General features: G+C 60.9%; 1 protein-coding gene across 2 annotated transcripts; it reads left to right on the top strand.

Annotated features, from left to right (window-relative positions):
• Nucleotides 1-1015: 1015 nt before the first annotated feature.
• Nucleotides 1016-15510, top strand: RHBDF1 (rhomboid 5 homolog 1). Of its 2 annotated transcripts, none has more exons than XM_054453726.2 (18): nt 1016-1159; nt 8516-8656; nt 8726-8856; nt 9745-9958; nt 10363-10572; nt 10648-10770; nt 10849-11006; nt 11490-11744; nt 11846-11957; nt 12083-12157; nt 12258-12419; nt 13005-13105; nt 13266-13329; nt 13743-13837; nt 14076-14151; nt 14221-14321; nt 14445-14598; nt 14813-15510. In XM_054453726.2, the coding sequence occupies exons 2-18, from the start codon at nt 8540-8542 to the stop codon at nt 15230-15232; spliced, it is 2568 nt and encodes an 855-aa protein (XP_054309701.2). In that variant the 5' UTR covers nt 1016-1159; nt 8516-8539; the 3' UTR covers nt 15233-15510. The 2 variants fall into 2 exon arrangements, with proteins under 2 accessions (XP_054309701.2, XP_063510761.1); XM_063654691.1 differs by lacking the exon at nt 1016-1159 and adding an exon at nt 4127-7845.
• Nucleotides 15511-15875: the final 365 nt, after the last annotated feature.

Genomic DNA, 15875 nt, shown 5'->3' with positions numbered 1-15875 from the left:
AGAGGAAGCCTTGGCCCCCCGCCACTCAGAGCTCCTGGACAGCCTTGCCTGTACTCTGCTGTTGGCACCCCTGTCCCTCACCCTGGGATGTGCCCTGGGTGGGTCAGCCCACCCATTGTCAGGAGAGAAATGCTGGGAAACTCTCACCAGCAGCCCCAGCGGAAAGCAGAGGGCCATTATGAGTCCAGCCCAGATTGTGCAGGGATATGAGCCCACCCCGGGGTGGGCCGCTGAGCTCTGAGACAGTGAGAAGAGCCCAGAGTGGACACCAGACACTGCGCTGCCTCTGCTGAGTGGCTTCAGGTGGGGCCGGTGCAGCCTGGCCTGACTGCCTGCTGGTGGAGCAGGGCTTCTGGGGGTAGGGGCACAGGGCAGGGGGAGGGGTAATTACTGTGGTCCTGAACTGAGTGTGTGCATCAGTGTGTACACTTGTGTGTGTGCACGAGTATGTACCCATGAAAGATGTACATAAGTAGATGGGTGCATGTGAGCACGTGCATGTATAGGCGAATGAACGCATGAAGTGGAAGAATGTGGGGACGTGTGTGTATGATTGTGAGTGATCGGTGCACACGAATGTGTGTGAGGGAATGTGAGTGCTCAGTGGGATTGCGTGAGTGTGGGATACAGGACTTGTCAGTGTGGGCCTCTGGCGGAGGTCGGGTTTAGGGGAGCCAGGGATACACACCCATCCTCCACCCTTTACCCCGTACCTGCTCTCCCTCCTCACTCCCCCTTTTCTCAGCACAAATCAGGGACAGGTCAGGCCTCAATCTGGAGCCAGGGACAGGCGGAGCCGCCCAGCGCTGATGCTGCCATCAGCTCCCACCAGGCCCTCCGTCGGGCCAAGGCGCTGGAGACCCCAGTCCCAGGTGTCCCCGCCGGCGGACACTGGGGAGAAGGGAGCCCAGCGGCCTTCCGGGAGGAGGTGACTTGGGCCGGGCAGGCGGGCGGCGCGCATTCCTGAGCTCTGAGTCAGCGCGACCGCCCCCTCCGGCCGGGCCCGCCCCCGGCGCGCACGCCCCTCGCTCCATGGCATTCCCGGGCGGGCCGGACCGGCGGGCGGGCGGGGACTCGGCGCGGGCGCCCTCCCGGCCAGCGGCGGCAGCCCCTCCTCCCCGGCGTCCTCAGGACCCCCTAGAGACCCCCGGCGGCGGCAGTGAGTGAGCGCGGCCGGGAGCGCAGGGCTCTGGGGGCGGGCGGGTTCCGGGGCTGCGTCCGCCGAGCGCGGGGCGAGTCCTCAGCACCCCGTGGCCGGAGCTGCTCAGAGCGGCCGGGGCCGTGTCGGGGCCGTGTCGGGGCCGGGGCCGGGGTCGGGGCTGGGGAGGGATCGCGGCGAGGCCCCGCTGGGGCGGCCGGACTTTTCTTCCTGGAGTTTCCCGAGTCGCCCGCGGAGGCGGCCCAGCCCCGGATTCCTAGCCCGGCGCGCCGCAAAAATAGCCCGTGGCCGGATTAGCAGTCCCAGCGGCCTGGCCGGGCCGGACAGCTCGGCTCCAGCCCCCGCCCAACAGCTGAGGGTCCCAGGAGCGGGAGCCTAGAGTCCGGGGGTGCCCCAGGTTCCTCTAAACTCCCCCCACTGCATTTTCCTTCCCGGCCACGACCGGTGGGTGGTGTCTCCAAGTTGAAACTCCAGCTCAGGGCGAGATGGTCCCTGTCCCAGCTGCCCTCACCGATGGGAATAGCAGGAGCCGTGGAGCTGGGGGTGGGGGACTGACTCCGCCTTTTGCCCCCCGACACTGACTCCCCCATCTGTAAACATCGAAGCTCCAGGGTGGGCTGGGAGCGACTTCCGAAGACAGACTCTCACTCTGTGTGCAGAGGCCAGAGGGGACAGGCCTTCTCCCAGCTGGGGTGACAGCCAGACCCCAGATGCTCAGGGCATTGGCAGAGGGCCTGGTTGTCTGTCATGCTGGGGGCATGTTTGTGGGGCTGGGTGGGGAATGGGCAAGGGATCTTCCCTGGCCCCCCAAGGCCTGCTTCCAACCCAGGTGGTCCTGACCAGAGTTTCTTCTGTGTGTGCCGCTTGAGATGGTGAATGTGTGTGTCTCTCCGGGTGGGTGGGGCCTAGGTCTGGAGGCCCTACTCCTATCCTGGGAACTCCTACCCGCCAACGGGACTTCCTGTTGGAGACCGGGAGAAGATTCAAGGATGAAACTGGCTTTTCAGGTTTGACCCAGCTAGATGCCTGGGCAGTCCCAGGCTGGGTTCTCTCCACCCCTGTGGAGCCAACCCCAACCTCCTAGCCCCCACCCCAAGAGTGGGCAGAAGCTGGGGACCAAGCAGCTGGCTGGGGCTCAAGGGGTCCCTGAGGTGGAGCCCCCTGCCACCAGAGGTCATTCTGGGCAAGCTGGACCCCTTTTCCTGAGAATGGGGCAGGGGCAAATGGAGTGCATGGGAGTCTGGTGGTCCCAGATTGAAGGCACTGGGCCTCAGACCCTTTCCCAGCCCTTCCAAGTAGCCTTCACTGGCTGGGTGGCCTCCACTGCACAAGCAGGCCCCTCAACCAGCACCCCTCATGAGCTGGCCGGTCCCCACCTTGGGGAGCTGAGTTTCTAGGGGGCGCTCTTGGTTTAGGAGGAGTCACGCAGGTCTCCCCTGCCTTTCAGGGACCATCAGGCCCTCCCCTAGGATCTTCCCAGCTACAGTCCCTGCCCAGGGCAACCCCAGTTGCTCTCGGCTGTGAGGGCCTCCGCCACACTGGCTCCAGTTCCCCCACCTTAGTGTCTGTGCCAGGATCACATTTTGCCCAATGATTGGATTCCTTGGCTTCTGCCTGTTTTCTGAGTTGGATGATTCTGGGGATGACTCCTTCCTTCTTTAACTGAGATGCCCCTGATGGAGCAGGTGGCAAGGGGTCTTAGAAGGGTCTGACAGCCGTCCGCAGCCACAAGGCTGAAGAAACCAGGTGGTCTGCCTTGTCTTCCGGGGGTCTGCAGACAGGGTCCCTTCTACCACAGCTCCTGGGCAGACCTGGCCCAAGGCTTTGAGCTCCCTTATAGGCTCTGGGACCTTAGGCAGTGATGGGCTTCTCTGAGCCTCAGTTTCCTTATCTGTAAGATGGATACAGAGGACCCCTCCCAGGGGTTAGACAGACCAGTGTGATCAGTCAGGATCTGGTTTGAGGAAGCTGAGCCAGGCTGCTGAGGACCGAAGCCATTTCTGCTCTGACTTGGTTTCCCTCCTGTGGCCTCTTCAGTCCTATCCTTCTTCTGGTGGGTCCTGGGAGGGGGTTGCGAGGCTGCTGAGCCCAAGGGTGCCTGGGCACCCGGGAGCATGTGTGTAGGGTCAGTCAGGGACCCCTCTGGAGGGCTCTGACTGGTGACTGGGCTGCCCATCTGCCCTCTGGCCAGACGTGTGCATGGGATGTGGGCCTCCCACCTCCAGCCTGGGGAGGGTGTTTTCGCCTAACTCCTGAGACCCAGCTAGACTCCAGACTGGGGACTAGAAGTGACCAGCTTACCAGGCAGTTTATACCCAGAATCTAGTGTAGCTAAGTCCTTGCTGCCATCCCCTTTCTGACTGTGTGGCCTGGACAGGTGCCCTGAGCTGCACTTGGTGTCCCCTGATTCCTGGGTGTCTGCCATGTCAGCCTCTGTCAGACCCAACTGAGTCAGGGGTTTAGCTCTGGCGACCCCTGTGCCATATTTGCTAGCTGAGCTGTGGGGCAGTGCCCCCCCCCCCCAGTGCTGGCCCCTTTGTGCACTACCCTCCCAGGTCAGGTCCTCAGGGATTCCTGTGTCTCCAGGCTCTAGGGCGGCTTCCCTCACAGATAGCCTGTAGCGGGGAACCTCTTGTTCTGTCTACTTGTCTAGGGTGATGAGGGGAGGCAGGGCGCCAGTGTGTCCTGCTGGGGACCTGGAGAGAACCCTGCAAAGGTCTCAGGCCTGCCCTGCTCCACTCTGAACCTCATTTCTTCCACAGAAAAGAAGAGGCTTCACTGGGAGCATTGAAGAGCACTTTGGGGTTTGCAAAGGGCCTAGCAAATATCATTCTCAGCATGATGCCATTAATAGACAAGGCAGAGAGGCCAGGTGACTTTCCCTTCATTAATCCAGAAGACCTGGATGCTGGGCTGTCAGACAGCTGGTGACCCCCTTCTCAAGGGAGATCTAGGATTGATCTTCAGATTAGGAGTCAAACAGAAGACTGAGGGTCAGAGAGCAGCGTGTGGGTGGGGATGCTGGAGGAGCCACCTCCCCCTGGGATGAGGCTGGGGTGAGCTGAGGACACGTCTGGGCAGGTGTCCCGGGGTGAGGCCTCTTGCTCCAGCTGACCTCGGCAGCAGGCAGTTCCCTGGGCAGAGTAGAGCCCAGGCTTGATGGTTCTGGCCCCGGGGTTGGCAGTCAACACTGCTGCCAGTTGTCCCTGCCAGCATGGTCCTGTGAGTGTGCAGGGCAGGCCTGAGCACAGAGTTGGTTGCTGCTCACACCTGAGGATGCAGCTCTCCACTGGCTGTGGCCACTGTCTATGCCTGGACTGGCCAGAGCTTCTCTCTAGTCTCTTCCCAAACTCGACACCTTTGGAGGGTCCTGTCCCCAGGTGTCCCCAGGGCTGCCCTCTTATTGCATATGTTCTAGGGCCCTTTCACCCCCCAGTTCCTGCCCCCCAGAGAGTGCCAAGCACCCACAGGCTACCACTCTGTGGTGGAGTCAGCCGCTGCCTATTGTGCCAGGCACTGCTGTGACCCCTGCTTTCCAGATGGGAAAGCTGAGGCTTGCTTAGGGTTGTAGGTGGTGGAGACACATGGGGCCTGAGCATCAGCCTGGGCTGTCCCCAGTGGCCTCCCTGCATCGGCTGCTGCTTTCTGGCTCTCCCTGCACCTGTGCACGTGGCCAGCTTGATGGGTGCCCAGACATCCCCAGAGCAGAAACCTGAGTTAACAGGACTCTCCACCATCCCCCACCCAGCCCTTCCACACCAGGCCCTGCAGGCAGCCAGAGTGGACGTCAGCGTGCATGGCGCCAGTGGCTCCCTTGACCCTCCTCGTCCCTCAGCCTCATCGAGAGTCCTGCCTGCAGCCCCCCAGCTGGTCCTGGGATGCACTGTGGCTTTGGGTGTCTCCTGATGGGGCTGGGCCTGGGCTGGCAGCTGTGATCCTGCTGCAGTGACTCAGATGCTGTGTGACCCCAGGCAGTCAGGCCTTCCGTGGGCCACGGTTTCCCCATACACTGAAGGGTCAGCGGGGTGGGGGAGACACTGTTTGGATCCCCCTGAGGGGCTTTCTGGGAACAAGAGCCCACTGTGCGCCTGGGGAAGGCCTGGACACTGAGCCACTGTCTCTGGGAGGGCAATGTGCCGCTCCCTGGCCAGACTCTTTGTCCAGCCTGGGCCTGCCCCTCCCCACGCCTACTCCAGCTCTTCCTTTGGAATCCCACCCACTTGAGGCCCAGATGGGGATCTTGGCACACATGGGTGGGGCAGGCCAGAACACCCAGCACTGCCCACCCGCAGGACCTATAACTGTGGGTTCTCAGGTCCCCTCCTGCCTGCACTCCTAGCAGCAGGGGTTTTTGTGGAGGTGGGAACCCCAGGAGACCTGGATGTACAGGCATGGCGGCTGGTGCCTCCCTCATGAGCTGAGCGCTCTACTGTCTCCTGGTGCCGACTGTGGTCCCCGGCTGAGACAGTACTGGGGAGGTCAGGTTACCTGTACACGTTCACAGCTCTCAGCTCTTCTCACCCCCTAACTGTTCCTGCTTGAACCCGCTCATGTCAGACAGCTCCTCTTCCCAGACCCAGTTGAGAGGTCATCTTGAGGAATCCTCCGTTACCCCAGATTAGGGACCCGATGGCCTGCGTTCTTCAGTGATCAGTGTTTACCCAGTGGTGGCTTCAGGGCAGGCCAGTCCTGAGCACTGTGGAACCAGCAGTGATAAGACAGTGGCCCATACATATGTGAATGAACTGCTGTCTTGTGCTGTGCCTGGGGATCCAGGCCAAGGACCACCTTTGGGGAGTAGGGCAGCCTGAGGCTGCAGGTCCTCCAACACAGGGGAGGTTGGGCAGAACGCATTTGCAGGGCTCTGAGATGGGAGGGAGTCAGGTGTGAGGAGCAGCAGACAGCAGGAGCCAGGAAGTCATGGATGTGTGTGAGCCCATCAGCTGGCAACGGTCTCTGTTGGCAAAGGTACCTCACACTCCTGAGTGAAGAACCAGCTGGATGTCGCCTAGTGCTGCTGGGCACAGGTGGAGACTCCTGGAGAGGCTGGCCCCCTGGATTCAGCCTGCTGATTCCTGGCAGTGGCCCCAGTCTCTACGCTGGGCCCTGCTCCTCTCTGGCCCCCATAATGGCCTCACTAAGAGCATTCGTCCATTTTCTGGGTAAGAACATGCTGGGAGTGTACTCAGAATGCTGTCCCAGCACCGTGGGTTCCGGAAGCCCCTTGCCGACCACCACCTGCCTTCCCAACGTGCCTGACGCTGTCTGAAATTCCACCCTTAGTGTCTGAGACTCAGAGGTGGTCCCTCCTGGCGATTCCTTACCAGCAGGGTGATGGTACTGAGTCCGTATGCCCTGTGGAGGGAGGGCTGGGGGACGATGAGGAAGTCGAGCTGTGACCCCTTCACACTGGCTGGACCGTATCCAGGACACGCAGGTCTGGGCTGGGTTTGGGCCACGAGTCAGATGCAGAGGGGTCTCCTGGTGCAGTTCCCAGAGGGACCTTGACCCACCCAGTTCTCAGTTAGGATGCCTTCCTGTCCGACCCTGTTGCACTCTGGGGCTCTGCGTGGGCGAGGGGCCCTGGAGGGATTTCCCAGTGATGTGGAGACTGCTGCCCTTGGCTCTTGCCCTGGATTCCAGGCCAAGTATGGGCCAGGGACAGGAACTCAGCCTTAGGGGGCCATGTGGATGGAATGACCCTGGGCACCATGCCTGGGGAGTGCCCCAAAACTTTGCCCCGCAACTCTCACCTGGGACCTGAAGTGCACAGTCAGCTCAGATAAGGGGCTGGAGCATGAGGGGCGGGGGGTAAGAGCCAGCAGAAGGCATCCCTGAAGGACCCCCTCCCACCTGTGTCTGTTCTGGTCCATGTAGGACCAGTAGGGGCTGTGAGCAGCATTCCCAGCCTTTCCCTGGTAGTACAGGGTCGGAAGAAGCCGTGAGCTCTGTCCCAGGCCTGTCCCTGGCTGGCATAAGACCATAAGGCGCTGTGAGCAGCACCGTGGGCTGTCTCTAATTGTGCTGCCCTCCATATGTGACCTTGAGCAAGGCAAGCCTGTGTTTCCTGGCCTCAGTTTCCCTATTTGTACAGCATAGGTGGGGCTTTCCTCCAAGCAGTTGAGAGGGAGACCTGTGAGTGAAAGCCATTTCTGAGCCTGAGTGGGTGGGTTGCCCACCCCGCAGTTCCGAGCCTGTCAGAGGCTGCAGCTCTTTAAAGAGGCTGAGGAGTTTGGGGTTTTCTGTCCAAAATTGCTTCAGTTCTGGCCAGCCCCCCACTATCTGTCTCGTGTCATGCTTAGGGGCCCTTCTCAATCTGGGTCTCCACTGGAATCGCCGTGTGGTCCCCCTGGGTTGGGGACAGCTGCAGGTCTGCCAGGAAGGTGTAAGGGGGAAATGCAGTCGTAGTCACATGGCCAGGCAGTGGTGGCCAGAATGGAACCCTGGCCTATCTGCTCTGGGGCCTTGCCCTGGGCCCTGGCCCTGTGCCTGGGATGCTCGTGGTAGAGCCAAGCATGCAATGCCCCGCAGCCCCGGCACCCAGCCGCCTCACTGCTGTTTCTGGGTACGTGGCACCACCTGGTGGTCACTGTGGCGTCTGCGCCCGGGTGGTTTCTGGACAGTCATTTGTGCACAGGAGCCCGGGGCCACCAGCTGCTGCTCTGTCACCCTCTTTCCTGAATGTGGTGAGTCTGTGCAGTGGACCGATGACACACCCCTTACAGGCTGTCATGTGCATAGTGGGCCCTTTGTCCCTGGAGTGGAAGTCTTGGTGGGAAAGAGGGTGAGGCCTGGGTAAGACAGGTCTGAGATTTGCCCTGGGCACAGACTGTCCCCTGTGTGTGGAAACCCCTGCAACCCCAGCTGTGCTCACTCCCCTCCTTCAAGCCTTTGCTCAGATGTCACTTCACAGGGAGGCCTCACTGCCTCCTGTCAAGCAACCCTAGTTTGCTTTCTTCCCCCATCATACTTAGCGTCTTTTAACCTGTACATTCACTTATTTAAAGAGTTTATTGTCTAGACTGTAAGCTCCAGGAGGGCAGGGATTTTGTCTCATTTCTCCACCAACGTGCTTCAAGCACCTAGAGCAGTATCCTGATCATAGTGTGTGCTCAAGATAGTTGTCCCATGGACTTATGTTGTCTGAGGAGCTAGGATGTGCCCAGCACTGTCTGTTGGGATGAACAAGGCAGGCAGAGAGAAAGTCAGTGCTGAGCACATAGTAGTGCTCTGACAATGGGGGACATGAGCACCACGGTTGGGCTTATCACTGCTTCTCCGTCCCCCTGGGTCTGGGTGCGATGAATCTTCAGATGTCAGCATTGTCATTATTGAATAACACCCCATGCCCCGCAGGCCTGCCTTGCTCTGCCAGGAACCATGAGTGAGGCCCGCAGGGACAGCACCAGCAGTCTGCAGCGCAAGAAGCCACCCTGGCTAAAGCTGGACATTCCCTCTGCGGTGCCCCCGACAGTGGAAGAGCCCAGCTTCCTGCAGGTAGGCCCTGTCCTGCAGGGACTGTGGGTGCCCCCTGGCCAGTACCCTCACCATGACCCTGTTGCCCAGCCCCTGAGGCGACAGGCTTTCCTGAGGAGTGTGAGTATGCCAGCCGAGACAGCCCACATCTCTTCGCCCCACCATGAGCTCCGGCGGCCGGTGCTGCAGCGCCAGACGTCCATCACACAGACCATCCGCAGGTACCGACATGGCCCGGCTGCTCCATGGGGTGAGAGCTGGGGGTTGGCAGGGCAGAGGCAGGTACACTGAGGATGGGAATGAGAACAAGGGCCCTCTTGTCTCAGCTTCCTCCTCCATCTCGGTCCCCACATCCCCTTGCCCTCCTCCTGTTCTGGAGACTGACCGCTCTCACCCCACTAGCCTGCTCCACTCCCTTCTCTTCAGCACTCACTCTGTCTTTCTCTGTCTCCACCACCCGGGTGCTCTGGCCTCTTAGCAGCCGACAAGTACGCTTCGGGCGTGTCCACACTCTACCCCTCTTGGGTCCCCGGGCTGCCCGCAGGGCCTTCCCACAGCGCCAGTCTCTGTCTTGGTCCCTGTTCAGGTATCTCATACAGGTCATGAGTGTGTTGGTGTTTTCTGGCATGTGCTTGGCATGTGGCCTCTTGGGAGCTGCCAGCGTGGTTGGCATTCCCTGGGGCTCCTAACGGCAGGTGCTGGCAGTGTTTTTGTTTGCATGTCCAAGTGCTGTGGACAGCCTGCCTGGGCCTGTAGGCATCTGCTGTCTGAGCTCTGTGGTGTCCTGGGGCCAAGCTCTCTTGGGTTGAGCTCGCAGCTCCCTCTCTGGATTCAGTGTCTCCTCTCAACTGTCCCTCAGGGATGGTGGGGTGAGGGCCTCTATGAAGCACTCAACCGGGCAAGGCCTGCCAGCTGTGGTCTAGTGGAAACTTGGAGTTGGCTAACAGTTCAGGGGGTGGCTGGAACCCACTCATCCTCTTATTAGACCCTGGCCCCTGGAGTGACTACAGGCCTGGGGCAGGGCGTGCTGCCCTGGAGGAGGGCCTTTGAAGTCCCCTGCCTGGGAGGGGGCGATCTGGCTGCCCCTTGCTGAGTCCCTGCCATGCCAGGGGGACCGCTGACTGGTTTGGAGTGAGCAAGGACAGTGACAGCACCCAGAAATGGCAGCGCAAGAGCATCCGTCACTGCAGCCAGCGCTACGGGAAGCTGAAGCCCCAGGTCCTCCGGGAGCTGGACCTGCCCAGCCAGGACAACGTGTCGCTGACCAGCACCGAGACGCCACCCCCACTCTATGTGGGGCCATGCCAGCTGGGCATGCAGAAGGTATGCCTGCCTGTTGCTGCCTCCTGCAGGCCCCTCCTTCTGCTCTTAGGCGCTGGGGCTGTGGACACAGCCAGCCTGAGCAGAAGGGACTCTCTGGGAGCTCACAGTCTGGAAGGGCAGTCAGACAGCCTGCTCGTGAAGGCACCTGAAACAGTCTCTGGGAAGGGGTACCTTGGGATGGGGACATGGTCTTGGGATTGCACCAGGGGGCCAGTGTCTGGATGGGAGAGCATTCCAGGCAGGACCTCTAGGTGCTGTGGGGTGGGAGTGGTGGCAATACAGCTGTCCAGGGGCCCATGAGGAGTCAGGAGCAGCAGTCACGCTGTCTTTGCAAGGCCTCTGTGCGTCTGGGTGAGCTAGGAGCCCCCATGGTCCTGACTCCAGCATCTCCTCCCCGCCTGCAGATCATAGACCCCCTGGCCCGTGGCCGCGCCTTCCGTGTGGCAGATGACATTGGGGAAGGCCTGAGTGCCCCACACACTCCCGTCACGCCAGGGGCTGCCTCCCTCTGCTCCTTCTCCAGCTCCCGCTCAGGTTTCCACCGGCTCCCGCGGCGGCGCAAGCGAGAGTCGGTGGCCAAGATGAGCTTCCGGGCGGCCGCAGCACTGATGAAAGTGGGTGCAGGGGCCAAAGGCGGGGTTGGGGGCCGAGCCGGCAGCCGGGTCTCATGCTCACTTCCCCGTCCCCAGGGCCGCTCCGTGAGGGATGGCACCTTGCGCCGGGCACAGCGTCGAAGCTTCACTCCAGCTAGCTTTCTGGAGGAGGACACAACTGATTTCCCCGATGAGCTGGACACATCCTTCTTTGCCCGGGTAAGAAGTGCCCAGGGCGTCCCCCCACCCCCGTTCCCTTCCTCCCTGCGTCCACCCTGACCTCATGTGTTTGCTCAGGAAGGTATCCTCCATGAAGAGCTGTCCACATACCCGGATGAAGTTTTCGAGTCCCCATCGGAGGCGGCGCTAAAGGACTGGGAGAAGGCACCGGAGCAGGCGGACCTCACCGGCGGGGCCCTGGACCGCAGCGAGCTTGAGCGCAGCCACCTGATGCTGTGAGTGCGGCAGGCAGGGAAAGCGGGGCAGAAAGAGACCCCGGGCCCGTCAGGAACAGCTGGGCGAGTATCGGCATTCACCTCTGTGGGCGATGGGAGGGGTAGCCTTAGGGACTGGGAACTCACTAGTCACTGGCCACCAGGGGTGGGAGACGCAGGGCTGGGCATGGCCCCAGTCTCGTGGCTTGCCTGTGGAATGGGACAGCAATCTTAGAACCCAGGGGCTGGGCAGAATCTAACGGGGAGGAGGAGGTGACAGAGGTGATACTTGCTGAGTTGCAGAACTCAGTGGGTCCCCGTTCCAGCTCCCTGCCATCCCCGGAGGCGCGCAGTGTTGCTTTTTTACTGGCGAGGAGAAGGCAGATGCCGGGTGACTTGCGTAGCATCTTCACCAGGATAGAGACAGGCTGCCCTGGTGCCCCCGGGGAGGGACTGCAGCAGTTTGCGGGGCTGGGGCGGGAGGTGAACGCCGGCTCCCTCCAGGCCCTTGGAGCGAGGCTGGCGGAAGCAGAAGGAGGGCGCCGCAGCCCCGCAGCCCAAGGTGCGGCTCCGACAGGAGGTGGTGAGCACCGCGGGGCCGCGGCGGGGCCAGCGTATCGCGGTGCCCGTGCGCAAGCTCTTCGCCCGGGAGAAGCGGCCGTATGGGCTGGGCATGGTGGGACGGCTCACCAACCGCACCTACCGCAAGCGCATCGACAGCTTCGTCAAGCGCCAGATCGAGGACATGGACGACCACAGGTAGGCGTGGCAGGCAAGGCCTGGGTTGGGATGGAGGCTCCTGGCCGGGGGTGGGGGCTCCGGGTTGGGGATGAGGCCCCCGCTGATGCTCCGCCCCGCAGGCCCTTCTTCACCTACTGGCTTACCTTCGTGCACTCGCTCGTCACCATTCTAGCCGTGTGCATCTATGGCATCGCGCCCGTGGGCTTCTCGCAGCATGAAACGGTGGACTCGGTGAGCCCCTGTGCCTTCACTGGGCCCAGACGAGTGGAGTCTGGGCACTGGACCCCCTCCCGACCCGCTCTGGGAGGAGAGGGCCAGAGTCGGGGCCCGTCTGATCCCGCTCCCCAACCTCCCAGGTGCTTCGGAACCGCGGGGTCTACGAGAACGTCAAGTACGTGCAGCAGGAGAACTTCTGGATCGGGCCCAGCTCGGTGAGGGCGGGGCTGGGGGCGGGGCCGGCGGGGGCGGGACCTGGAGGTGCCCGGCGGGCAGGAGGCCTGGACCGCGGCTGCTCGTCTCCCTCGCCCGCAGGAGGCCCTCATCCACCTGGGCGCCAAGTTTTCGCCGTGCATGCGCCAGGACCCGCAGGTGCACAGCTTCATTCGCTCAGCGCGCGAGCGCGAGAAGCACTCCGCCTGCTGCGTGCGCAACGACAGGTCGGGCTGCGTGCAGACCTCGGAGGAGGAGTGCTCGGTGCGTTTCCCCGCCCTGGACTCCCACCCTCGTCTGCCCCGTGTTCGCTCTTTCCTTCAGACTTCAGATAGACTCGGCAGAGTGATCCTTCGCCCTCGTTCCTGGCACGTCCCGCCGTCCTTATGTGCAAGGCCTTTCTTGTCATATTCATTTCTCCTTATCCCCACCCTCCCCCATCTCCAGCTCCTCGCCCCATAGACCATCATCTGATTTGCTTTTTTGATTTGGGTGTACTCTTCCAGCATGTGTCTTAAAGCTTACATAAGTGGTACTTGCCTCTTTTCCACTAAGCAATTTTTAAAAAAATTCATCCAAACTTTCATCACATCACCTTATATGGAAGCGCCATAGTCCATACCAGTTCCCTGATTTGGGACACAGAGGTTGTTTCTGATTTTCAGCTAACAGGAATTATGCTGTCAAACTCCTTGTAACTTTTCCAACATGCACGTGTTTCTCAAGAGTGGGGGTGACTTGGAGAAGCGGAGGGAAGAGCTCAGTGGTTTTGCCTTCGACTCCTGACTCCCTGCACGCCCCTCATTGCCCTGACCCAACTGGACCTGACCCTGTGTCCCCCTCCCACAGTCCACGCTGGCAGTGTGGGTGAAGTGGCCCATCCATCCCAGCGCCCCAGAGCTTGCGGGCCACAAGAGACAGTTTGGCTCTGTCTGCCACCAGGATCCCAGGTTAGTCCTGCTGGCAGCTGTCTCACCTGCCTTTGTCCACACCTTCCCTGGGGGCTGTGGTGCAGAGGGTGTCTGGGCTCCTCTTGTTGGTGACTTGGCTGGAAGGGTGCCAATGCTAGGGGCTCGAAGCAGGGTCTGACCACATACTTGGCTCATGCAGGGTGTGTGATGAGCCCTCCTCCGAAGACCCTCATGAGTGGCCAGAAGACATCACCAAGTGGCCGGTGAGCTGCAGTTGGGGAGTGGCCGGTGAGCTGCAGTGGGGGGTTGTTAGGGAGCCCTCCATGTCGTGTGGGGGAGAATGCCACACCCCACCCACTGGTGATGCCAGAGATTCCCATCATGGGACCACCTCACGTTTTCAGATGCTGTGCACCTGGCCTTTGCACAGCCTGTCCATCAACCAACGCCTGCCCCTCTGAGCAAGTAGATCAAGAGAACTAGATGGAGACTTGAAAGGTCAAGTGACATTATTCCAGTTTGATAGAGACTCAGTGTGGTGGCCTGCTTGAAGTCAAGGAAGCCACACCGTTTTCTACTTTATGAGCCCACCCATCTTTGCCTCTACCCCCAAACATGGTGTGGGGCCAAAGGTTGGGGGAGGCCCTGACCCAGCTCGTCCCCATTTGTGACCCAGATCTGCACCAAAAACAGCGCCGGAAACCACACCAACCATCCCCACATGGACTGTGTCATCACAGGACGGCCCTGCTGCATTGGCACCAAGGGCAGGTACGTGTGCGTGCCAGCGAGTGCAGCTGGTCTCTGGGCTCAGAGCATCGCCCTAGGGCTGTGCCTTCTCCCTAACCAAATCCTGAAATAACCCAGTATACCAAGGGTGTGGGGTTAGAGGGGGTCTGGACTTCCTTGGGGCCAAGAAAGATGGGTAGGTGCGGCTGAAACTTGCCCTGGATGCTAGCAATCCCCCTCTGCAAGGCAGCAGCCTCCGAACCCTGGCCTACCTTTCTAGGTGTGAGATCACCTCCCGGGAGTACTGTGACTTCATGAGGGGTTACTTCCACGAGGAGGCCACACTCTGCTCTCAGGTAGGTCTCCAGAGTATCCGTCGTTCCCCTCCCCCAGCTGCTGTGATGCTGATATGCTGCTCTGCGCAGGTGCACTGCATGGATGATGTGTGTGGACTCCTGCCTTTCCTCAACCCCGAGGTGCCTGACCAGTTCTACCGCCTGTGGCTATCCCTCTTCCTGCACGCCGGGCAAGTGACACTGTGGGCCGGGTGGGGGGGGTCTCAGGGTCCTCAGGATTGGCTGGCTGGGGGTGGCAGAGAGGTCACTTCTCTGCTGAATGTCTCCCGACCCCTGCCTGCTACTGACTACAGGATCCTGCACTGCCTGGTGTCCATCTGCTTCCAGATGACTGTCCTGCGGGACCTGGAGAAGCTGGCAGGCTGGCACCGCATAGCCATCATCTACTTGCTGAGTGGTGTCACCGGCAACCTGGCCAGTGCCATCTTCCTGCCATACCGAGCAGAGGTAAGGCTGGCCCTCAAGGTGGGGATCCTCCCGTGTGCACCTGCAGTCTGCTGTGAACCTGTCCATATCGAGCACTGAGTCTGGGAGCATCTCCAGTTGGATCCTCGGTCCCAATATGCTCTGGCCCATGGGAAGTGGGGCAGAAAGATGAGGCCTTGGGTCCAGGGGGCCTGCCCAGCCCCACTGCCTTATAGCTACCCCAACCATCCCCCAGGTGGGTCCTGCTGGCTCCCAGTTTGGCATCCTGGCCTGCCTCTTCGTGGAGCTCTTCCAGAGCTGGCAGATCCTGGCGCGGCCCTGGCGTGCCTTCTTCAAGCTGCTGGCTGTGGTGCTCTTCCTCTTCACCTTTGGGCTGCTGCCGTGGATTGATAACTTTGCCCACATCTCGGGGTTCATCAGTGGCCTCTTCCTCTCCTTCGCCTTCTTGCCCTACATCAGCTTTGGCAAGTTCGACCTGTACCGGAAACGCTGCCAGATCATCATCTTTCAGGTGGTCTTCCTGGGCCTCCTGGCTGGCCTGGTGGTCCTCTTCTACTTCTATCCTGTCCGCTGTGAGTGGTGTGAGTTCCTCACCTGCATCCCCTTCACTGACAAGTTCTGCGAGAAGTACGAACTGGACGCTCAGCTCCACTGAGCTGGCTGTGGGCTCCAGGGCACATGCGCTCCAGCAGGCTAGAGAAAGACACGACAACCCTGAGCCTCACAGGCTTACAGGAGTCACCTGCTCCATGTGGGGACTGGCCTGTTTCCTGAACACAGACCTCTTTCTTGTGCCTTGTTCACTTCTGCTGAACCCCTCGTACTGCCGGGCATTTATTATACTCCTTCCTGTCATAACCTTCTAACTTGTTTGACGGCCACCTCATGTGGCCAGTAAATGGACTGGGAGCGTTTTAGCTGCCATTAACTTGACCAGGGCTTCCCCATCCTTCTTTGTTTCTGGCTGAAAGCTGTGGAGGGAGGTCCTGCAGGCCCCTTGTGGCTGACTCAGCCGGGCAGGGAACTGAGTGTCAGATACAGTCACAGCCTCTTTCACTTCCCAGTGAAATCCTTCAGCCAGGCACATGCACCCTGCTCTTTCTCCTCAGAGTGGCTGGTAGCCGACGCTGGGACAGGGACCTAGGGATGTGCTGTCACACCCTCCCCACATGCTGGGAAGCACCCCGCCCCCACCCTTAGCAGCTCCAATTTCCACCCCACACTCCCTCCCTGTCCACTGAACCTGCTGCAGGCACTGCTGCGGGCGAACCCTAAAGGCTGAGGCTGGAGGGCCCACA

This window comes from Pongo pygmaeus, chromosome 18 (genome assembly GCF_028885625.2).
Source record: "Pongo pygmaeus isolate AG05252 chromosome 18, NHGRI_mPonPyg2-v2.0_pri, whole genome shotgun sequence".
Classification (NCBI taxonomy): Eukaryota; Metazoa; Chordata; class Mammalia; order Primates; family Hominidae; genus Pongo; species Pongo pygmaeus.
The sequence above is the reverse complement of the archived record's forward strand: the minus strand, read 5'-3'. Positions and strand labels throughout refer to the sequence as shown.